This window comes from Ambystoma mexicanum, chromosome 2q, assembly GCF_040938575.1.
Source record: "Ambystoma mexicanum isolate Mex_15411 chromosome 2q, UKY_AmexF1_1, whole genome shotgun sequence".
NCBI lineage: Eukaryota > Metazoa > Chordata > Amphibia > Caudata > Ambystomatidae > Ambystoma > Ambystoma mexicanum.
Window position 1 is genome coordinate 1,304,369,481 of NC_090924.1, and position 25,271 is coordinate 1,304,394,751.

The 25,271-nt window shown below is 47.2% G+C and overlaps 1 protein-coding gene across 7 annotated transcripts in view; it reads right to left on the bottom strand.

Annotated features, from left to right (window-relative positions):
* The window catches only part of METTL6 (methyltransferase 6, tRNA N3-cytidine), a 102,507-nt gene that overhangs the window by 8,768 nt on the left and 68,468 nt on the right, over positions 1-25,271 (bottom strand). For 5 of the 7 annotated variants that reach the window (XM_069648749.1, XM_069648747.1, XM_069648750.1 and 2 more), the window contains one exon: positions 6,484-6,625. The exons of the other annotated variants lie outside the window; for them this stretch is intronic. In XM_069648749.1, coding sequence (XP_069504850.1) covers positions 6,484-6,625 — 142 coding nt within the window. The remainder of the gene's footprint in view (positions 1-6,483; positions 6,626-25,271) is intronic. 7 annotated transcript variants of the gene reach the window in all.

Below are 25,271 nucleotides of genomic sequence, written 5' to 3' on the forward strand. Positions count from 1 at the left end.
AGGACATTGATATTGCAGTTAGAGCTGGCTAGCCAGTCAAGGGCCTTTAGAATGCGTGGGCTCATGGATGTGCAAGGTGAAGCCAGAGTTGGAAAGGGCGTTTTCCAAGTCTTGTGCAATGGGATCTTTGGGGTCGCCAAGTCCTAGGTTGAGGTATCCAAGGATGATAATTTGTGAATTAGTTTTTGCATTGTCAAGGAGGAGGGTAGAGATTTCGCCGACAAAGGAGGGTGCGGGGCCTGGGGGCCTGTAGATTAGGTTGAGGGTGGCCGTTTGATTAGGTGTTAGTGCGAGTTTGACTGATAGTAGTTCAGCGGACTCGAGTTTAGTGTTGGTGGATACTCTTAGATACAGAGTGGTTTTGTGGATGATGGCTAGGCCACCACCTCTGGTGCAGAACTGTAAGAGAAGCGTTGACGTTCAGTCAGTACAAATGTAAGGAGGCGAAGCAAACAAAAACTCATTGAAAGAGAATAAAACTTTTTTTTAAAAATGTAAGCACGTTCTAGTGTTGTGCATGGATTGTGTGTATGATATCATATGATGTGCAATTGTAGGCTATGGCATTCGTAATGCGCCTATACACACGTCTAGCAAAGCACAATGAGGCAAAGGAGAGGAGACAGAGACAACGACCCTACTAGGCCAGGTGTGACTTAGATCGCCTAATTGCATGGGTGGGGGGAGGGGAAGGAACAGTACATGGAAAGAAAAACAAATGACAATGGCTTTCAGGTGCTTCCGGAACCGGCGATTGTTCCCCTCAAGTGTCAAGGAGGCAGGGAGGCTGTTGCAGAGGGAGGCCCCAGGCGAAAAAGCACATCTACCACCAACTGTTTTTTTTGCAGAAGCGCCTGACCCTGAGGGAGTTGGAGACGGATGAGGGAAGAGCTTGTGCACGCAGATATATAGGGAGTTAGAGTTGAAGGTATTGAGGTCCCAGGGGCCAGAAGGCCTTCTGCATAATGCAGAGTCTTCTCACTTTATTCCTCGCAGCCACTGGGAGCTATTAGTGACATTTCAGTGCAGGAGAGATCCCATCCCAAGTCGCGCACTCCTCTTCTGGATGCATTCCAGAGGGTGTAGAGTAGAAGGGGGCAGATTTAAAAAGATCCTGTTGCAATAGTGCAGCCTACACAGAAGTACATCTGTGCAGACAATGATCTTTTAGCAAGTTGCTTTCGCTTGGTACGATACATTCAATGCTGCTATTGATAGCATTTTTTTACGATTTATGTAGGAGGTGAGTTAGTGGGGAAAACATTTTGTAGCATTATCAGAAGCAAAGCAGGGAGTTCCTGTGTCGATATTACACTGTATGATATGGTTAAATAAGAACGTTGCAAGTACATATCAGTGAAGTGCCACTACATGGTAGGGGAAGGGAAAAAAAACAGTATGCTTTTAAAGAACCTAATGGCCGCTCAGTGGCAGATACCGTGCGCAAAGGCACTTATAACACAGTCATACGCATAGTGCAGAAAAGGTTACCGTACCTCCATTTTATGGTGATGGGTGCACAAGTGGATGAAGGTGGATGCACAAATCTTGCAATCTTTTACTGAACTTTCTACTGGACGTGCTGTCAAGTGACAGTACACTAGCAGGCTGAATTTGTAACGGTACCTATGAAGTGATGTGCAGAAATGACAGTGTTAGATGGTAACGTCTTGGATGGTATTGGTGGAATCGTGTGTGTGTGTCCATTTACCTGTACCCAATGAGGTTGTGCTGGACAAAAGATAGTGGAAAGGGAAGAAGGACTGCTCCAGCTTTACTTGGGTGCGGCCCTCGCAGTACTTTGGGCACCGCACGTGCCACAATCTGCACTTCTTACATTGCTGTCCAATGGACATGGGACTTTTGGGATTATCCAATCAGGTACTGTGGGTGTGGTTCACAGGAAGGGGCGGTCAAACTGCTGTACATTATACTCTGCGTAGTAAGGCTGATGTTGATCCCCTCCTGTAAGATAAAACTCATGGACCAATAGGACTAGGTCTCATTTTAGGACATCAAATATAAGGGAAGAGAGGAGGGAGAGGGCCACAGCCCGCGGGAGCGCCGCAGAAACAAGGCTCCCTGCTCTCTAGCTGAGTGCTACCCCACCGCCCACCAGGTGGAAGACCGGCGTGCCAGAGAAGAAGCACCTGCCAGTGGCATCAAGGATCTAGCGTCCCAAGAAGGAGCAACACTGACTAAGCAACTGCCCTTTCTGGGATAGAAGACAGCGGAACAGCAGGTAGCCATTTTGAACCGAAGAGAAAGTAGGGTGGTTGAGCGAAAAGCTCAGAATCCTGTAACAGAGGCATAATAGGCCCGGTGAAAACGCCTGCCTGATACCTAAAGTAGGTGAACGAATATCCCTCACGTCAAACCGGACCCCTAGAAAACAGATGAGAAATACCTGGAGGGGGAAAGCCAGATGATAATACCCAAGGAGTGGGTCTGAAGCACGCCTGAGAGGGGTGTAGGTGAACCCGAAAGAGATATGTGGTTGAGACACAGAGGTAAGAGTCAATTTATTTATTGTGCATTTGTAAGGCGCTCATACATCAGGCTATTTAAAGAAGCCAAATAACTCTTTAATCAAAGCTCTGAATCAGAGTCTGTAGGTCCCCAGGAGACCACCAGGAACTACCCCAAACAAGGAAGTGAACTGATCCAAAGGGAAGAGACAAAGAAGTGACTAGAATTAGCTTCAATACTACTAAGCCCAGTAAAACAAGAGGAAAGTGCATTTGGAAAGGTTGTCAAGAGTGTATGGAAGGGCCCAGCAATTCACCCTGTTCACTTGAACTAAACAACCTTTGGGTGCTGTTGATACCAACATCTGCGAAAGTCTAAAAGGAAGATTCCATTTATTTTCTTGGATTATGAAGACTGCGAAGGGAAAGCAGACCATAGGAAACCAAGAGGAGTCATTTCACCTTCATACCAGACTTGTGTGTCTTTGATGGAGCTGTGACAAGAGGCAAAAACCTGAGCAGCTGAGAAAGACATTTTCGAAATACATTTTCAAAATACATTTTCGGGGAGTTGGGGAGAGAGGGTCAAACACCACCAAGCAACAAACTATGTTATAGTATTCATCTGTACTGCTTTTGTTTTACTTTAGAGTGGTAGGGACAGCTGGGTAGCTTAGGATTGGACAAAGAACAGCATGGGGCTATGCAAGACGTCCTGACGAGCAACGTTTGTGTTTAATTTTATAAATGGGGAAGTCCACCATAGCATTGGGGCTAGGTGAGGGACTTTCTTTCTCTTGTTAATAAGGCCTGTATTTTAGCCATGTCCAGTTGTCCGAGTCCTCCCTCAGGCTCACTACAAACGTCACTATTCAGGTGCCACTGCAGTTTGAAAAAGAAAATGTATTTGTAATACCGATGGCAACAGGTGTGTGGGAAATGTTGCATTAAGTCTTGGGTAACAACTACTGTGCAACAGAATCCGACACCTGGTTGTACATATTTCCATATAAATAAATAAAGAACACACTGCATAACTGTTTGCACAGGGCTCTGGATAGTCCAAATATATTTCCATGAACGGAACACGGTTGCAAAATAATTGTGTTTTCATTACGAACCCAAAACTTTGGCCTGGCTCCAATAATGGGAATTGCTGAACCTTTGAGCCCTACAGACTGACATCCAACCTCAGAAGAAAGTAAAACCGATATGCCCATTATTCCGGCAGGCAATCCCCTCCTCCCCCTGCACCTCTACCCCCTGTACTTTCTCACACCGCAGTCTGTCGGGATACGCTGCATGCATGTTTTCCATGCAAAGAGGGAGAAGCAGGAAACGGAAGGAGGGGAATCGCGGAGCAGCGAATGGTAAAGAGTGGGAGGGTTCCTTAAGGGAGTGCATGTAGAAGGATTGTATTGAGCCTAGTGGGAGATCAGGAGTTGGCGGGTGTACCCTGGACAACAGATAGGAGGCAGCGTCAGGGTGGGAGGAGGGTATGATGGGCTGGGCTGTGGGTGTCCCCGGACAAGTTTTGAGCACGGAAGAACATTGCTTACAGGACCAAAACAGGTCAACGGAAAAGTAGCATGCGGGCAATTGTCATAGAATCAATAACCAACACAGTATTCCCCATTTCGCAATGTGTTTTACATTGTGCAGCTCCAAGCAAATAAGAGGCACAATAATAGCTCCTCACTTCTTGACAATGCATCAACCTTGTGCAGCAGCAGCACAGCACTCCGCAGCACAGCACTCCAGACTAGAATTGGAGCCGGTGTCTTCAAGAGCACCTTTAATGCGCACAGGACTTGAATAGCAAAGCAATAGCCCTTCCTCTACATCATTTGAGAGCAAACGAATGCACAGATTAAGGTTCATACACAAGCCATCTCAGTATTAGCTATCAGACAGGAGCTTCTCCATATGCCAGCACAGGACTAGATTGCGATATTTTGCGATGGGCTCCCTGCCAGTTTTGTGATCCGGGACAACCCCATTCCTGTCATCACAGCTAAGGGGAGAAAGTCGGGATATTAACCTTTGTCTTTTATGACCAACAGGCCATGTTACCGTTCCCTCTCTCGTATTAGAAGGCGTTTCAGTGGCATTGACCCCAATCTAGTCTTGATATCGCAAACACATACTTGAATCTAGGTCGAGCTAGCTATTTGTATCTATGTACATGAAATCAAATGTTATTTGAAAAGGAAGGACAATCCGAGTTCATACAGCACATTCGGACATATCGTCCACAATATCAAAGAAATGTGACAGCAACAAGTCTGACCTGTTTTGGAAGAGCAGCAAATGCAATGACAACAGTTTCCACCTGCTGCACTTCAAGATAACAATCATGGGCGCCAACAGACAGGTGCAGGAAGAAGTCAACACCAGCCTGCAGCTTTTGCTCCCCCGGTAACCTCCGTTCAGCGAGTCAGGATTATTAGGTTAATCATTATTTCTACCGACGCCAGTGGGTTGTCTCGTACACTCTTGCCAGCCCCTACCAGAGCGAGCAGCAGAGTAAAGTCTGATGATGCCAATGTGTCTGTATCTGAGGCGGATTAAATAACAGATGGCACACCTGGCAAAGGCTGTGGCAAAGGTTAAGCAGAATGGGAGTGTGGGTGCTGCATTCCCTCAAGCTTCTCCTGAAGAACACGAGGAAACAAGAGTTTCCAAGTTTGGCGAACAACTCAACTCATGCATAGTGAGTCAGTCAGAGAAAATCCCCGGAACAGTTTGGGTAGAGACACCCAATCTATAATCTTGAGGTCACGTCACTACGGATGTCAACTAGAGCACACGCGGCCATCTACTTGCTCAGTACCTGCTTCAAGGACGGGCTTCATGAGCTGCTTCAGCTATTACATTTAGGATTGGTCGTCGACCCGAGTTGCCCTCCAGCGTGGATGCTCTGTTATTTGGAATTGCAACACATTTCAGACTACTGAAGAGCGCAGGGTTTGACTACCTTCAGGTTTAGGCAATGGACACGGATGCAATGATATAGCAATGTACCCAGAGTCTTAAACAGGGTAGGGCCTGAGTGGGCAAGACCCACCCAAGATCTCTAAAGGCACACTCAGACGCCCTTTGTGGGCATTTAGAGATGTTAATGTCACTGGAGTGGGCCCAATTACATGATCGTCAGGCCCCACTTGTTAGCCAATCCTGGCTACGCCACTTAATGTACCATAAAGCCCTCGGTCAATGGCAATATCCGCGAACAGAAATTGTATAAATCAATCACATTCAGTGTAGGTCTTTGCTCTCTCCATTTTCCTTTACCCCCACGTTTCTCTGTATCCAACTCACGCAGGTCTATTTCTTCAATCAGCCTCGCTCACACAAGTTGTTTCTGTCACAACTCAAAGTCCAACTCACACTCCAGCTCACAACATCACTCCCATCACAAGATCTGCATCAACAGATGCACAGGCTATAACTGCACAGTGGCCAGTAGAGTCAAGATCTCACATTCCTACCAACAATCTCAGCTCTTTCGCTTCCCACCACATCTTTGTTTGCACCCGTGAAGCGGTGGTGGTCATAATTTCGAAAGAAATTGTCGAAAGACAAAAATATCGAAAAAATATCGAAAAAAAAGTCGAATTCTTTTTTTAAAAATTATATATTTATTTTGGGGTCCGGGAATAAAAAGAAAATGGGTAAAACAAAAAAAATTAAAAAAGGGGGCTAGGGGGGAACCCCCCCATTTCGAATAAAAAATGTAATTAAAAAATGCGACTTTTTTTTCAATATTTTTTCAAAAAAATGACTTTCGACATTTTTGTATTCGAAAAAATGACTATTGACCCCGTCAAGCCTTACCAGGTCAGTGACCTAGTCCCCATTTCTAGGTTACCTGCGATCATTTTATTGGCAGCACTACAAAAAAGTCCTCGTTAATAGGGCTTGTGTTTTATATTGCTGAATCCCAGCGTCTTTGTCAAGCGTGTTTTTGTCACTATATAAACGTACATTTCACTTATCAGACATACAGCATTACCTTCAGTGAAAAAGTATGACCTTGTCCCATCCTGTCTCACATAAAAGTTTTCTCCGAGCTTGTTTCCAGGCTTAAAACGGAGCATGGCATGATCATACAGCCCATAGTCCCGGAATAAGGCGCAGCCTCCAGATTTTAGCACCTGCGGGGAAATAGAATGTGCTCAGAAGAAATGCAGCACGCAAAGCATGGAAGGAAATGAACTGAGGTGGGAAGTAAATCCATTGGCACAATAGGAGTCTTGCACTATACAACCACACAACCACCGCGTCCGGTAGCAACATTTCTCCCGGAAACTTCATTTAGCCGATGCAGATGTTACTCTCTCACATCACGATGGAAGATCTCACAGTAGCTTTTAAACATTTCAGAGCCGGCACCTGGACCCTAGATTTTATTAAGAGGATGTGCCCAGAATGAACCTCGAGGATGTTGACTGGCCCAGCATAATATCACAGAGCTCGCAATTTATCATCACTTTTGGTAGCTAAGAAACAGCACAGAGAAATGTTCATATCACAGAGAATCAGCAAGTAACCTTTCTGAATCTAGTGTTATACAAAAGAAGAATGAAATGCATAAAAGCAGATCCCTGGCGAGAGAAGCCGCACAGGGCTCCTTTCAATGAAGAACAAAGGACCTATGCACAGGGAATCCTTTACTCTCATTTTTCTTTGAAATTTTTTTTAAAACTATTGCTCTGTGGGAGCAGAGCGCCGTTAACCTATTGTTTTTCTCCACCCTCAGGGAGGAGGGTGAGACCGGCATTCGCAAGTGTTCACCGCTACTGCCTGGGCTCTTGTGGTGGCACTCCTCTGACAGGCAGGGGAGCAAATGAGATCACCACTGCCTCCCTGGCAACCCTCCGAGCACCGCTGTGGGCCCTGGGCCTCATAATTACCAGGGCTCCACCAATGGGGAGCACCCAAGGTAATAGCAGCAAGCAAAGCACGCAAACACCTTGGGGAGTGCCAAACTTGCTCGTCGGACCACCAGACACCATTGACAGTTACTATCACTGGACGACAGGCTTCAGCTCTACTGGATAGCGACTCATAGGTGACCATCGTGTATGTGCCGTTCTACAGAAAACACCTGGCGCATATCCCATTTGTAGCCCTAGACTGGAGTGAACCTTCTCGGCGTGGGAGATAAAAGGTGCTCTTGAAGACTGAAGTGAGTGAAACAGAAGCGTACACGAAGCACAACAAAGCAGGAAGGTGCAAGAGTCACAGAAGAAGTATAGAGTGGAAAAGAACAGCGCAAGTATGCATAACAAAGTGAAAGGATTAAAAGACAGTGCAAGTGTACACGACAAGCATCTAGAGGTAAAAAGTACAAAGGAAAGCACAAGTAAGAAATAAAGAGGGGAGGATCAGAGTGGTCACGTTCATGAAAAGCAAAGAGCCTGGCATTTTTGAAAGCCTCTAATTCTACCCCAGGAGAGAATTCTATGTAAGAAAAGCTTTAAATAAGGAAAAGGCATATCCTGACCAGCTGAATTTTTGTTTGGAACTAGAGGGACCTGAGCTGTGGAAGGACACCCTGATAAACCTAAAAGGAACAGTCATGTATATTGTTTTTGTATTGAAAGCTGGAAGTTGCCTGAGCTTGGGGTAGGGAGAGGCCCAACCAAGTTGGAGACGTATTGCTTTTCTTTACAGACTCCAGGACGGGGAAGGGAACCCCAAGAAGCTTCAAAAGGAACTGGAATACATTTCTTTTGTGGTGTTTGAAATTTGAATAAGCGGAAGCTTGGGGAAGGAACTCAAATACACTGAAGGTATTTGAATTCACTGCAAGGTCCCTGTGGCAAAGGTCTTGCAAGCAGCCCTGTATGATTTAACTCTTTTTGTGAGCTTAAAAACACGCCTGGCAAGAAGGCCACCGGGCACCAACCCTGGTTTCCTATTTTTCTGTTGAACCACTATCTTTTCATTTTTGACAAAAGACCCCCTTAAACATTTTTGTATAGACTAACGGCAAGCATAGGTTTAGACACAGACGGACTATTATTTTGGACTTTCAGACATCGACGGCCCTTAGAAAACATAATTTGAGGGAATCGCCACTTTAGAGTTAGGGCCAGTTAGGTTTTACACCAACCCCAAATCTTTACGAGATAAAAGTTTTGAAAACATATTTACGCGTCTGCGGCTCTCTTGATATCATGCCTGTCTCGCAGTAACCAAATATAGCTCCTGGTAGCTGTTGGTGCCAAGCTAGCCTAGCTCTTTGTGGCCAAAAGCAAGAGCTAAATAGCTCCGAAGTCCCCTCAATTTCAAATCTTGTACCCAGCCCACAAGTTGGAGTTCTTGGCACCGAAGTGGGTCGTTACAGAGAAGTTCCAGGATTACCTCAATGGTGCTACTTTAATGTTGAGGACGGACAACAACCCCCTTACGATTAGTTGAAGTCAGCAAAGCTGGATGCTACCGGACACTGATGGCTCACTGCACAGTCCACATACAATTTCAATTTATAATTCAGACCTGGGCGCAATAACATGAATGCTGATGCCCTCTCTCGTGCTCTGCCGGGAGATACAGCTGGATCGAACTTGTGGAAAGAGTGGTCTTCAGCAGGCATTCGAGTTATCTGCCAGTTAGCAGGAGTCAGACAGAGCAAGGGACACGGATTGCTTAAGATCCTCAGCTGAGCAAATACCATCCATCTACTGCCACATCACCATTCTGGTGGTATCTAAGCTACTCCGTTTGACAGGAGAAGAAGTCGGTTTGTCAGAGCTAGCGGATCCTGGCATCACTCCGTTCCTGAAGGCTAAGACCACAGGAGCGGATGTGTCAGAGATGTCCATCATGACCCTGACAACCTGCAATACTGAAGAGTGGAAGACGCTTGTGCAAAACGGTGGAATCCTGGACAAGGAAAGCAAAGTTGGAGACTGATTATTAAATAGTCTGGTGTTACCACAGAGATATCATCAAGCTGTGTTGTATGAACTACACGACCAGCATGGACATTTTGGCAGCGACAGAACCTTTGAGTTGGTCTGTGCAAAGTTTTTCTGGCCTAGACTAGCAGCAGATGTAGAGTATCATTGCCAGCACTGCGTCAGATGCGTCACCAGGAAGACGGCAACTCATCCAGCAGATTATCTTCACCACCTGCAGCGTTCTGGACACATGGACCTTGTTTGCATAAATGTCCTCAAGTTGAAGATGGATAGGCGGGAGAGTACAGAGCATCCTGGTGCCGACAGACCACTTGACTCTGTACGTGCAAGTGTTTCCCACTAAGAATCAGCACAACACCGCCGTTGCCCAATGTTGTGGGAGCAATACTTCGACTATGGTTGGCTGACCAGGATACATTCCGACCAAGAACCAGATTTCAAATTGACACTCATGAAGCAGATTCTGGTTGGCATCAAGAAGATCCGTACAACTCCATATCACCCTGAAGCCAGAGGAGAAAAATAGTTGGAGTCAGAATTTGGTTACCCTGATCCATGCTTAGAAAATCGTACAAAGAATGACTGCCCTGGTTTACATATTACTATCTGATGATCCAGGCAGCGTGAATTACACCAGCTGTGAAGCAGCTCAAACGTCAACTAGAGCAAGCACATCAGCTTGCCCAGGACGACGTGTAGACGACAGCAGACGGAAACAAATGCTGCTACGACACAAAGGTTAAGTTTCACACACTTCAGCCTGGATATCGTGTGTTGATCTGCAGCCTGGGAAAAGCTAGGCGACAAGTGCAAGTCTCAACCATTCCTCATTGAGCATCAGTTGAGAGAGCTCCACCTCTACCATCAGCGATAGGAAGGATGGCAAAGGAGAACCAAAACCTCGCACTGGTCCAAGTCGGGGATGAGGTTGAGCTGACACCAGCAGTGGATGAAGTGACTTGGCCAAGGGGACAATGACGAGACAGCAGCGACTCTGTGCTGAAAGGGCCGAAGAGAATGACCCTTCGATGGCTCAATCCCCAGAAGCTTCCACGGAAGGCCAACCGGAAGCCTGTAATGATGCCCACGCAGAGGGTGATCAGTTTGGCATTAAGCCAGACCATTTGTCAGATCAGAAGCTAGTGTGGGTCTCTATACCACAGATGCAGATCTCACTCCAAGAGAACCTGAACCCCAACCTGAGAATATTCCTTCTGCGCATAATCCGGATACTGGCTAAATCGCCCGGGCCATGCTGAACCTGGAAGTGGAACCCATACCCCAATGAAAGAAGGGGCACTGATTCAGTACTGTGTGCATTGGCAGGTCAAGAGGAAAACCTAGACGAGGTCCTGGCTGCTCCCCGTCATTTAAGGGAGAGCAGGCCGGTGATGAGGTTAACCTATGAATCACCAGGGGTCCAGTACGAGTTTCCCGTTGCTCATACCTTACATTTTTCCGTTCCTCCTTTAGAGCATGTTCCTATGATTCAGGGGTAGTGTGGGAGGTGCCCGAGATTCAGGGCAATGGGTGGCAACCAGTGGTCTGCAGTTTTAAATCATGGCTCGATAGATGTATCGATCAGGCCAAGACTGGCTATTGTGATGAATCTGGCAATGCCATCATGCGCTTCCATGGGGGAACCCCTCCCCTAATGCGGCCAGGGTGAGGCAGGCGCCCTCTGATCCGAACCCTGGGGGCGGTTATTTGAGAAAGGATCATGGAGGGTGGGATGGCCCTTATGAAGGTAAAGGTGGCTTGCCAGATGGGACACGGAATGCCTCCTTTTCATCAGGGACTAATAACACCCCTATGGTACCCCAATCCTTTATGGCACATAGAAGTGGGACATTAGAAATCTCCTGCATACCCAAAATCAATCCAGGGGACCTTAGACCCCCTTCCTGTAACCTTAAGGATAATCCTTTCTCTAATGGGCTCATAGATTATAATAAACCTAACATTCCCCTAAATAGTACTGGGACAAGGAAGTATAGGAGTATCCTGAATGGAGATCATGTTCCCAGTACTGTGACAAAGAAAATCCCCAATGTCTCACAAGGGAGTTATAAGATCAGTACAATGACGAGGGGGAGTAACAGAGGAATGAGGATTACCAGCAGGAACAGCATACAGCAGTCTAGTCTTTCTCAAAATCCAATAGGCCAGAGCCAGTATAAAAGCCAGGAAAGGCTCAGGATTTCTGACAGAGGCCCTCCCTGGAGGGGCTGGCTGCAGGACTCCTGTGTTACAGGAGAAGGAACTGGGAACTGCTGTTCCAACCACGAAGAAGGGGAATCCTTGCACCCCACGTATCCATGGGGAGCTGAGAAGTGCTGGAGAAGCCAAGGGGACAAGGCTTCCCCCTCCAGATCGAAGGGGAGCCTTCCTCACTGGGGGGTGAGGGGTTGTGGGGGACCATATACAGTGTCTGTGAGAAATTCGACCAGCCACATGGTGGGTGGCGCTCGCCAGGGCTTTTTTGAAATTTTAAATGAAATTGAATGATGGTAGATCAACCTCTGGAAATGTGTGGGACCAATCTGCACACATTTTCCAATGCTCACTGTACGACCTACACAGACCGGTGTGCTCTGGGTGGACACAGCCTACAGGCGCCATCCCCCCTGTTATATTTAGTTGTTATATGACAGCCAAGAGTACATCAAGGTATCTTAGAAGGGGGAAGGCAAAACCTTCCTCCTGCCATGGCCAGCCTAATTAACTATCAAAGGCTCCATGGATAGCCCCTGTCCTTTTATGTAAGCATTGCAGAATGGTGGAAGCAATTAACATAAATAGGATACTAATAGAGTATCAGCAAACTGGCCCACATGGGTCTAGCTGCAGATGTCAACAAAGGGAGAGGACACCCCAACAAGCTTTGATAGGCACTGTGTCAACCTGAAGCCTGATCCCACCTCTCAGTATCAAGGCCAGTCACCTGTCAGGTCTGGGACTATGTATTTATAGTAGTCACCTCCGCAGGGGGACCCCATTCAGACGGTACGAGTATGTGGTGGTGCTCGGTTGCTTGACTTCCACTCCAGACTTCCCTGCCTTCTCCTGCAGCTCTGCTCCTGCACACCTGCTTGTTAAGAATGATTTCTGAACTCTGTCCAGGAGGGGCAGAGGTTCAGAAGGCCAACCTAGTTTCTTGGAACAGGGTAACCTCTGGACAAGCCAGACCAATCAGGGCAGCTATGGCAGGCGGTCAAGACTAAGTCTCAGGAGGGGTGAGGGTGACTGAAGGACCTCAATGAACACACAGAGCAAGGACACTTACAAATTACTCCAGACAGGTGTTATTTTAAAAATATAAACACATTTATTACAAGGCCTTTGTAACACAGACTATAGCAAAGAATCACAGTAACACTAAGTAAATCAATACATCACACGCCATACAATATATATACACAAGACCATGAGGGTATAAGGAGAGGAGTGCACAAAATATGTTAACCTAGAGGGGAAGGAAACAGGCAGTGCAGTTAATCTTTTAGTCCCAATTCAACATCAGTTATTCACCTAAAAGGCAGTCCGAGCCCTAAGAAGAGTGGAGCCTTGCGCTCAATAGTACATGTGTGCCAATGCACGCGGTTGTTCCAATGGACAAAGCAGGGTCTCTTTAGGGGCCTCTAATAGCTCGGGAAGGTGGATAAGGTGATGAAGAATAAGTGCCCCCAATTCAAGAAGGACCTCCACTTGAAGGCAGAGGCAGTTCCAGAGTTCGGGATGGAGTCGCTATTTCACAATAGCACTGGGCAGGAGAGGGGCCACTTGTGCGTAAAGTTGGGCTCTGGTGCTAGGGGCCACTGGTTAGGGTAAAGATTACTCACTGGTCCCTGAGGCAAGGAGACCCAAACTTCGGCAGGTTAGTCCAAGTCGGTTGCAGGTTCGACGGCAGCAAAAAGGACGTCTCGGCACTGTTTAGATCCTGAGTTCCAGCGAGGATTCCCAAACGGGACAGTAGCGATTTCTCTGCTCCGGGTGGATGAATCGCCCTAGTTTCACTGCAGCAGGCTTCAGGGGCAAGAGGGTCACAAATGCAGCAGACTTGCAAAGGACGTTGCCACATTAGCGCAACAGGGTAACCGCATTTACTCTTGTCCGAGCGCACTCGTCTCACTTCAGACCTGGGAATGCCAAGTGTACGAAATTCGGTGTGAGGGTGCCGTGGACACAGAGCTAGCAGTATGCCAAGTTTCGAGGGCCTCCTCATAACGACGGCGGAGACAGAGCAAAGGTCTTGCGTAAGCTGGTCAGCCCACTGGTTGGCCCAGGGACACTTCCGAGAAGGCTTACTTGCAGGCTTTGGTGAAGGTGCCAAGAATAGTTGGTCCCACTATTCCAATGGGTCGAAGCATCTTCGCAGACCTTCTTGGACGACCAGATGCAGAGGGGTCCCACGGGACGACAGCGGGTGCAGGGTGCCAAACCTTCCAGCGGGTCACCAGCGGTTCCTCGACTCAGCTTTGTAGTTGCAGGATACGTGGATCCTATCCTTTGTTCAGCGAGAACTCAGGAGATCAATATTGGGAGTGGTGTTTCCATCCTCCTCTTATCCAAAGTTGCCTTTGCGCCAAAACGGAGAGGACCCAATGGGAGATCTGCTCACAAACACTCACTCCATACGTGGACCAATCACAGACCACGGTGGTCTCAGGCATGCACTCCATACTCTCTGGCACCCAGGATGTGTATTGGGACCAGACATCCCATGCCCACATCCTGGAGGCACACACACAAGGCATGCAGAAGCCCGCAAAAGCATTGGGATTTTCTGGAAAATGCATGACCAAATAAGGACTGGCCCGGGTCGACTCCACCTGGGGAAGGTGAAGGGGCAAGATGACCAAAGGACAGGACAAAGAACCTTGTGGCATGGCCATTTTGGAGCCAGGCCACCTATTCATGCCAAATGCGGTTAATGGGGTTAACATGGCAGAAAAGGGTTAAAAATAATGGGAAACGATAGCTGCCACCAGTCCTGTCCATGACACATCTGCACAGTTCATAAAAAGTCCAGTGAGAGTATTTAGGGCCTTGGGAAATGACTAGAGACCCAAGTGTACTGTATAGTAAGATACATTGTACACTTGTTACATGTTGCACAAAAGTTGCCACATGACGAAAAGGACTAAGGGAAACAAAGTCTCCCAGTACTAACTGTCTTAAGGGCATGTCAGTTTCCCCATAACAAGTGGCCGAAAGCCTAGAGGAGTGCAGCTGAAGGCTGTGCTTCTCTGGCAAAGTCAGTCAGGTATGTTCAAACAGCAGCAAAACGTTTGGCGGTTGACACATGGAGGGAAAATTACATACACATATGACCTCTTTCCTAACACTGCTCATCTTCTTATTTCGGTGAGGGCAAAGCTGCTTCCTCCAGCTGCCGAACGCCCAGGAATCGTCTTGTGGTTCCTGGCGTTTCTGCAGCTTTGCTTGGTCTCACAACGATTCTTTCCAAGCAAGCCCCTTGGCTCCACCACACTGACTCGTGCCTCTAGCTTCCGCACGCCTCCAAGTAAGATGCAATGTCTTCTTCTGAGCAGCTTCTGCATAGAGGCTCAGCCCTCTCACGCCCGCAAAAGCCTTCAGACTTCTGTACATAACTTTAATGGGCTTCAGCACACTTGGGCAAAGAAACAAACTTTCTTAGTGAGGGAGACTGCAGCCTTGTCTGGGCTGTGGCACTCTACTGATGCCCAGGGGTTTCCCTTCCTCCTGGAAGGGGCAGACCGGCTTCCTGGACACCTCCAGTGCTTTGCAGATCCCCACAGGCAGTTGGGAGGCAAAGGGTTCCCCCTTTCTTCTCTTGGCACAGCAGTATTGAACCCGTACTTCTTCAACCCAGGATTCCTGTAGCCAGGTCCTCCAGGAACCTCTTTCAAAATTCCTGAGCCTTTTCTCCTTTTTATATTGGCTCTGGCCAATAGGGTTTGGGGCAGGACTTGAGTTCTGATAGTGGGAAGTGATCATCATTACTCCTCGCCTCTTCCTTGTCACAGTGTTGTGGGGATTGTTGTAATAGTAGTCCCTTTTTGAGAATATTGTATAATTGTTTGCAATAGGTTTTAAAGGCCAGCTACGTTTGGAAGAAGAGTATGTAGAGCTGCGAAGTGTCTTTCATAATTTTACAAAGCCAGTTAGTTGAGAGTTGGCCTTTGTGATGTGACCAAAGCTTTCCACTACTCTCCATGGGTGGAAGCGGGAAGGCACCACTATGGGCCATTAGATGTTGCAAATGGGGGATACTGTGTCTCACCAGATGAAGTCAGGATTTCTCCCCGGAGGCTGTCACCTCCTCATGTGATCCTCCCTCATACAGCCGCCCCCAGATCAGGTAGCGGCTGCCGTCTCTTGCCCACATAGGAGGAGGGAACGACTGACTCCATCGGAATCATCGCAGAGACCTTGGCAAACAATGCCATGGTGAGCCGGGGCTTTGTTTTTCTCACCTGCAGCTGAGCCACGAAGTATGTTGTGTTTGTATTTATTAAGCGCTGTAAAAATCACCACATCACAGTACCATTAATATGACCACAATGACAATTGACCAAAAAAAAAAAGCTAAAGAAGATGAGCTTTGAGAGCAGAACTGAAATGGAATAAGAAGAAATAGAACAGAGAAAGTGGTAATACGTTTCAGTGTAGGGGGGCAAGTAAAGAGAATGAACGGAATCGGGACTGGGCAAAAAGGGGACGAGTAGGAGATCAGAATGACCGCAAGTATGAGAGATAGGGAGGGGACAGATTGTGGAGGGGACAGATTGTGAAGGGATTTAAAGACCCTAGAAAGGAAGTACAATTTAAGAATGAAAGGATAGTCAGCCAAGAGGAGATAGCAAGGAAGAAATAGAGTCATGAGGCGAGAAAGAGCAGAGAAGACAAATAGAAGTTGAAAATAGACTAAGAGGGGTGAGATGAAAGGCTGGAAGGCCAAACAGAATGCAAGAGCAGTAAAAAGATGAGAAGAAATTGGTAGCTTACCTGCACTGCAAGCAAGAAAGGGCATAGCCTTAAGAATGTTAAAAAGGTGGGCCAGACAGGAACGCAAGAGTAAAGAGATCTGATGGGAAAGGAAAGCGAAAAATCTAAGTGAAAACCAAGATCATAAGCGGAATAAGAAATGGAGAGAAGAGAAGGAGGAAAAGAAATAGATTCAGGGTAAGCGAGGTGGAATAGTAGCAGTGGGAAAAAATAGGACTTCTGTATGGAAGAAGTGAGAACAAGATATTGATCGGACATCCAAGATTTGGCCAAGAAACATGAAGTTAAGGTGGTTAAGGTGGCATGAATAGGAGAGTGAAAAAAGAAAACGTTGGGCGTCGGACATATGAATGGTGAGACAACCCAAATGAAGAAATAATTGAAGCAAGAGAAGTGTAAAGGGAAAAAAGAAAAAGACCCAATACCGAGCCCTGGGGAATGCCATGTTAAAGAGGAAACGTGGAAGAGGATTTACCAGCCCAAGAAACAGTATAAGTGTGATTCGACGAATAGGATTGAAAAGGGAGAACAGAACCAGAAAACTCAAAAGAAGAAAGACAGGACAGAAGCAATGAGTGATCAACTGTATAAAAAAAAGTATATATTTTTTTTTTTAAATGGAGGAAATGGGCAGTGGCAGCACACAGGGTCAGACTAGAGCATAAAACAGTCTCGGCCACCAATATAAAAAAAATGTGGCCCACAATTGCAACTGGCAATTCGTTCATTTAATAACAGACTGTTTGAATAGTACCCAAAGTTTTTTTTTTTGCACAAATGTAAGCAAATTGTGATATTTAAAGAATATTTACTCAGCAATAATGGTCAAAACTACTAGCTGCATAGTGAACTCACTCATTAAAATGATTGACATTGGCCAAGAAAGTGGCCCATTTTGACCCCAAAAAACTGGCCCACACTAGCATTTTGCATTTTTGGTACAACACTGCCCTATAAACCAGTCCGAGCCTGGCGACTCCTCCATAATGGGCGGCTGTCGACCCAGTGGCCCCCTCATCCATTATGTAGGAGTCGAGGAGCCAGCCCAGTGAAACACTGAGCACTCCCTCAGCTGCTTTTTGCAGCTGAGGGACTGCTCCTGGGCTGACTGAACTGTCAAAAGGAAACATTGTTTCCCTTTGACAATTAAGATCCCCCGCCACACATGCTCACTGAGCCATGCAAGGCTGGGGGTGTTTTGCTTCACCAGCCTTGCATAGCTCATTGGAAACTCCTGCGCCTCCTCGCACATTTGGACAGAGCAGCCTGGAGCGGGGCGTGTCAGCACCTGTGCGTTTCAGCATGCCCGCGCAGTCCCGTGCAGGCCACTGAACATGCATGTGCAGGAACCAGGAAGCTCTTCCCCGATTACTATTCATCGATGCGTATATGGTTGTGGTATGAGTGAGTGTATGGTGATGAGTGCTCGTGTGAATGATAGTGATTGTTGTGCGTGTTTGTGTTGGTCTGTGGAGCTGATTTTGGCAAGTGGGGGGGGGTTGTATGGCATAGGCATTTAAAAAATGCCTTTTTTGCACAATCACACTACCCACTTGCCAAAATCAGCTCTCCTTCCGGGGCGCTGTGGAACCCAGGGGACAGGGATGGTGTTTTTGTACTGGACATCTTTCATTAGATATCCACTAACAAATATCATGCCTGTCCTTGTGCCCCCCAGCGCTAACTGCAAACTGTTTGACTTTAAAAGTATGCTCTAAAATCGAACATTTTAACCCATTATTTTAAAAGAATTCACGGGGTAAACCCCCCGAACACCCCTTGATTGGTTCAAGCTCCCTTGCTACTGTCGGTCACTATGGCATATCTGGAGGAAATAGTTATGCCCCTCCACTTAAGAAATTCACCAGCCGCCACTGGCCCTGGGACTGTGCTGGGAGCAGGGTGGGGGAGAACAAGGACTGTGGTGGGAGCAGAATGGGCGGGAACTGTGGGATAGTGGTGGGAGCAGGGTGGGGAGAGCCCAAGATCTGTGGTGGGGTGAGAAGAACCCAGGGACTGAATAAGAGGGGGATGAAGGAGCCCAGAAACTGTGATGGGAGCAGGTGGGGGAGCCCAGGGACTATACTGAGAGTAGGGTGCGGTGACGGCATGCAATAGTTCATAACCGTTTGGACTTACTGTCCATGTGGCATTTTTGAGGTGGCCCGGACTGCCCACATTTTGCTCAGGGGGGGACTTAGTCCTATAAAGTTTGAAGATCACTGGCTTAGAGAATGATGAGAATGTAAACCAGATAAAGAAAATGAGGGAGAATAGAACTAGAAGAAGAAATAAAAGTTTAAACTTATAGACGCTCCAAGAGCTTGGAAAGATAAGGGAGAAGGGATATAGGCCTAAAGTTAGAAACAAGAAAAGGATTGAGAGAAGACTTAAGATGGAAAAAATAGTAGCATGCTTAAATGTTGATGGAAAAGTTGAGGAAATAAAAGAAATATTAAAAAGAGAAGTATGGTAAGACAAAAGAGAAGGATAGACCTTGGGTATAAGAGAAGAAGGTATAGGCAGCAGTAGGATGGGCTTGAGACAAGTGGATTGCAGTATCAGAAGTGGAAAGGGGAAGAAGAGGATAAGACAGTAGATTGAGGTGGGGCTGGGGGAATAAAAGAAGGAACAATAGTGGAACAGAGAAAAGTTACTTTTGAGGAACAGTAGGAGGCAAAATCCGTGGCCAAGAGGGGAGAAATAAGGATAAGGCCAAGAGACGGGGGAGTAAGTATACGAGACAGGGTTTGAAAAAGACGAGGATGAGAAGAGTAATAGTCAAGAAGGTATGAATAGTACAAACAGTTAGCAGAGAGAAAGGCTTCATCACAAAGAGAGTGAAAGGAAGAGTTAGAAAGATAAAATCAGAATCTAAGTGCGACTTACACCAACGATGCTCCAAGCGGGGAAGAGTTTGTCGCATGCAGCGAAGGTGCAGCGTAGGCCAAGGCTGGGATGGTTTATGGGTAGGTGAAAAAGAAGAAGTCGGGCGGAGAGTTGCGAGAGTAGAGAAGCAGCATCGTCTGTCGGAAGACCTGCAAACGATGGGTGAGAGGAAGACGAGAAATACAGCACCAGCCAAATAGAGGAGTATTAAAAGCACAGCAATAATAAGTATGGTGTTGAGTGGGAGCAGGAGGCGCCAAATAAGGTCAGGGAGGATAAACTATAGAAAAGAGAAGTAGATGACCAGAGGAGTAATTAGGGACGGTCGAAAAAGAAGAGGTCAATAGGGAAGAAGAAAAAATAAGATTGAGTTGAGAATCAAAAACATGAGAAGGAGGGGTAGAAATAGGGGAAAGATGATTATCAAGAATGGAGTGCAAAGGAACCAAAGAATGACAAGAAGAGAGATGCAGATTTATTAGAAAAGTCGAAGTACACAGAAAGAATAACAGAGGTCCTCACAAAAGGTGCTGATATGGCTAGGAGGGCAGTAGAGCAGAAAGAAAGCCACAGAACAAGGTTCCAGAAAGGAAGTGTAGGACTACACGAAAGAGGAGAAATGAGGGAGAGAAAGAAGTAAAGGATGAGCGATAAAGAATACGCAAAGGGTCTGGGGTGTGCAAGGAAGAAGTGTGGAAAGCGACTCTGGGGGAGTGTACAACTGGATGAGGGAATCCAGATTTAGGTACTGCAAAAGAAATGAAGATTAAATCGTAGGAAAAGGTGCCAAGGACCAAATGAGATTGCTTTCAGGAGGAGCACGCGTTCCAAAGTGCAAGACTGATCGAGGTCGGGGTGTTAGAACAGGGGAGATAATGGCGACCAGAAGGATTGCGAGGAGCAGAGTGAGGAGTTGGAGGATGGAAGGAGTAGAAAGACGGAATGGGAAAATCACAACTGGTAAAATTGTGAGAAAAGTGAATTAAGGAATAAAACCAGTAAAAGCACCAAGATGTTAACAAAGGAATGCCCAGCGCGTGACGAAACTGGGGGCGCTCAAGGTGTTAGAGGTGGGAAAAGAACGGATCGCTGGGCGAGTAGGTGACGGCAAAAGAGAAAAAAAAGACAGGCATGCTAGAAAGAGGAGCAGTACAAATAAATTAGATAGAGCGGCCAGCTGCATACAGCAGTGATCGACTTTGGCCAGACCTCTCCCAGGGCTTTGTCCTGGACTTGATGCTATGAGGTCTTGGACGATGGATGGGCCAGGTGGCGGGGTCGAAGCGATGCTATATGGAACGCTGGCAAAAACTAGCCTCCAGGGCCCAAGGCAGAGCAGGTGAGTGGGCGCCCCCAGGAGAGGCAGCAGAGCGAACCTTCACACCCAGGAACTCCAATGGAAAATTAGTCCGAGCACAAGACAGCTGCACAGGGAGGCAGGCTCAAGCGCCCCAGGGAAAGCACCACGCATGGTGATCAATGCAGACAGCAACGACGGACTCTGCCCGTTGTGGAACCTACAGAAAAACAGGCATTGGCAATGCCCATAGTTTTGGCGTTTACTTTTTTTGCATTTATAGGCAGCAGGGTGCAAGGAGGAGAGTGCAAAGTTGTAAAGGAGGATGCGATAAGAGGCGCGGGTTTGCTAGAGAATGAGAAGAAAGGAGAATAGAGCAACAGCCCAATATGAAATAAAGGTAGTTGGGAAATGAAAAGCCAGGCGCCTGACTTGCTTCTTACAAAGCAAGTGATTTGAGCAAATATTGTTGGGGAACTTGGCAGGTGCTGTACATGGCACAGATTCACATACAATTATCAGTGCAACTGTAGCCGGTACTCATTGATCTACTTAAGAAACATTAAAGGCTCCGTTGCTTTAGCCAGGATGAGAAGCGGAGATCTGCAGATTCCCCACACATAGTCGCAGCAAGCACTGAACCCACTGTGCTATCTCACCTCAGTAACAAACCCCTGCTGTTACCAAACCCCAGCACATAACCTGCGAGCACCAACCCTGGTCAGATCTTTCACACACATCGGCTCAGAAAGTGCTCAACCCACTGAGCTATCTTATCACCACGTCGTGCCCCCCTCACTGCTACCAACGTTCTCTGCATCTGCTTCTGTGTGCAACATCGGTTTTTCGAGGGGGTTTGGGCATCATGCTTTCAATCGCTCACGCGCAGTGATAACCTGTCACCTCAAACTAGCGGCCCTTATGATTTTACGCAGAAGGCAACACTAGGCTTATGTCTGAGCGGAGAGGTTGAAATTCTCTTTTAAAGTGACTAAAGGCTTCCTTTGAACTGCACACTTGGAGATGTGAGCTTATGCGGCTTCCGAATTCCAAGCAGGAAATCACCCCCGCACTGCCCTCTCTTACACACCTTTTTGCATATCAAACGTCATCAGATAATAAAGAGACACAAATCTGGCTTTTGTAGGGGAGGATTGGTCCAAAAAGACCCCCCTTGCCTACATCCCCTCCCCCGGTGAGGGCCATGGCTCATCAGGCGTCCCCTCCTTACCACCAGGGCCCAGGTGGTGGATGGCTCACCTGCTGAAGACATTGCCCAAACATATTTAATTTAGCTAGGCCTCAGGAACCATTTTGTCTAATCAAGATGGTGTGAGCTCGGCGCACTGCAGCGCAGCCCCCACCTTTGGAGAGTTTCAATTATCCCTGTGGCCACAGCTCCCTGGCAGATCCGCTGTGAGCCCGTTCCCACGAACAAGACGGACATGAGCTAGTGTAAGATACCAACACGGTAACATTTCACCTTCCACAGTGTATCACTGCTCCCAACATGACCCGGCCAGCAGAGCCTGGGTGGAAAAAGAACTGTAAAATGGCCCTCAGATAAAAGCAAAAGTTCCCAAATACTAATGACAAAACTACCTGCAATGGACGCATTTTCTCCACAAACCTCTGACTAAAACACCTGTAAAATGTATAGATATGGCAGAATGTATGTTCACATGGCATTAGCAATGAAGCACCCACACCACGGCAGTTATGTACAAATAGTGAAAGCGTCCCGGGGGATTATTTGTTATGCGTATCATTGAAAAGTTTACACCCCACGGTCCCGCGCCATAACCGAACTAATGCTGCTAGAGTGCAGAGAAAGACAAATGCAACCATATTGAGGGCTCATGTAAAGGGCGCGCGAGAATGCACCCTTCAAGTGTGTATGTCCAAGCCCCTTATGTGCCACTACCGTCACGTACGGTGGCGAGTCGTTTTCTATGCGCTCCACCAACCTCACTACTACCTCACTTACTGCAAATGTATATGCATATAACAAAATGTTGTAGTTGTTAAAACATAGTGTACAAATAATGTGCTCGGACTGGCTACATTTGAGAGGTATTAGCAAAGTTAAAATGTAAGCTTTGGAATGATTCAATGAGTATTGTATAGAATTAGAATGTTTATGATGCTTTCACCTAAAATCGGCAACACACGAGGAAGATACCTTTGTGAATATATGCAAGGCCATTCCCCCTCCCTCCCTGCGAAGCCTGCCAGACGAGAGAGCAGAGGCCCGCGCCGCGCTGCTCCACCTCCCCCAACTAGGCTGGAACCGCTTCAAAGATTTGTAGTTCCCTCTGCAGCACCCAAGGCCACGGCCCGCCACCTGCATTATTTACAGCCCAGCAGTAAACCTCTGCCTGAATACACAAATCCAGAGGCGCCCTCTCGTAAATCCCACAACCCACCGGATCACCTTAGGTAATGGCCCCTGTAAAATTAGGACACCCAATATTATGGCAACATTACAGCAACACATTCATAACGACTTCTAACAAGACAGGAGGACATGTACCGCCTGTCCCATGCCCTGAGACCCAGCCCCACGACCTATGGTACCCGGTCAACAGGACACTGGTAACCATGTACTGATGAATCGCCATCAAACCCCTCTCAAGGTGCATTCCTCCTGTGTTGCATTAACCTGTAGAATAACCTATTGGAAGATTTACTAAAGAAGATAATATTGCAAAAGACTGAATGACTGGTGTGCATGGCATAGGGCAGAGAAATCAGGAAAAGACATTCATCTCTGACACTGGCCACAGTGGTACAACGACACCGCCCGGATGAACCCAGTTGATCCGCCAGGCCCAGCCCATCCCACGAGGCTGACCAGTGACGTCCTCCAGCCAAGACCAACCACATCACAGCAGTACCTATAGCTAGTCGTCGCCACCCAATCCCATTGAACTTGTGCCCCCTATAGTGTGTTGGGTTTTATGACGTTTTTTGTAAATATATACGCCTGTCTTTGCTATTGTTCAGACAGAGCGCTCTGGGAGTTTGCAGAGTTCTTTGTATGCCCTATTCTGATTGATAAACTCCCATTTACGCTCACCCGCACTTTGTCTTGGCCTTATTCCCATTCTGGGAGAGTCCATCATTGTCTCTCATTGCGGGGAGGATCGTGCTGGTTGGGGACGCTTGCCTTCACTTTAGCTGCTCAGTATAAATTCCATCTGTTTTTTTTAAAGTAAATACCTTTTCAGGCAGTAATTCACTTGTGTGCAATCAAGAGAAACAGATGGCTGCAAGGCGAATTTGCGGGTAGCGCCATGTGCAAGACATGGGGTGTGCACTGCATTCCAAATGAACACATAACCCTCTAAACTACCACTTTATGCCCTTAGTTCTGCATCTTTTTATATTACTTTTAACATGGCAAGACTAATGCCAACTGGATGTGATGCAGTAGCATTTTGTATCAGAGTGTAGCAGGTCTCTGCAAGGTGTGCCCCAGTGGTGCGGGCAGAATTTGGTACTGGAAGGAGGTACCGATCATCACCATGCCACTGCTTTGAGAAAGGCAGGGGGGCATATTGGAATCTGAAAGATGGGGGGCAGCATATGAGGTGTCGGTGCACTGCAGCATGGCTCCTGTGTCACATACACTGCGTTCTCCTTCCCAGTGCAGTCAGTAGAACGTGCATACTGTATGTTTGTTTCAGCAGCGCTATAGAACTTGAAAAGCTACATAACCGCAAATAAATATAAAGACAAAACAGCAGATCTGACTGTGTCCTTTCCTTTCATTAGCCCCCGTTTTTATAGTGTGTACGTTGCCAATACACTGCGACTGAATCCGATGACCCATTGTGCAGCCTGTATGCATCACACTCGAATAGCCATCTAAGGCACAGAACTTGGACAGCTGTTAGTTTGGGGGGATGGGGGGAGCAGGCACAGCAGGAAGCAGGACTAATGTGCAACGGAGCGCTGCATTTTTACCAAGGTAAAACATGCAATGGGAGATGGGGGAGGCGGAACCAGTGAGCACTTACCTTAGGGCTGCAGGCACCGAGAGTGCCTCGCGGGTTGCGCCAAGGGCAATAGACCCTCGATGCAAGGCCACTTGGGCCAAACAACAGGGCAGTGGGTGGGAAGGGAGGAGGGGACTAGGCACACCAGAAAGCAGCGAGGGAGACTAATGCGCACCATAGCTCTGCTGGCAGAGAGCAGAAAACGGATCACTCTGCAGCGGACTTTAAACATAGTCCGACATGAGTTGAAGTAAAAAAAGAATTTGTGCATACAAATGAAAAGAATAACTGGCAGATACTGCAGTCATTTTGCTCCTACTTCGGAGCGTGCACAACTCCCAGCAACAGCAGCAGGCTAGCAGACATAAGCGAGAGGGTGAAGGCCCAGATAGTGCTTTTGCCATTTCATCGCCAAGCGCTGCAAATTGCCATGCCAATACTCCCGAACTCCCCTTTCTCCTTTTCTTTACATTTACAGTACCAGTGTTTTCGCAATTGGGTGGCTAATGCCACCAAAGTGCCAAAACCAATGAATTGCTCAGCACGTACGGGCCACGTATGGTTAAAGTTTTGGTGCAGGATGCATGGTCTTTGGGTTCCGTCCCAGGATTTTCACGCTCTGTAGGTCGCATAGAAAGAAGCCTGAGTCAGAAAGTTTTGTGTAGAGAAGCGCAACGTACTGTCTGGAAGG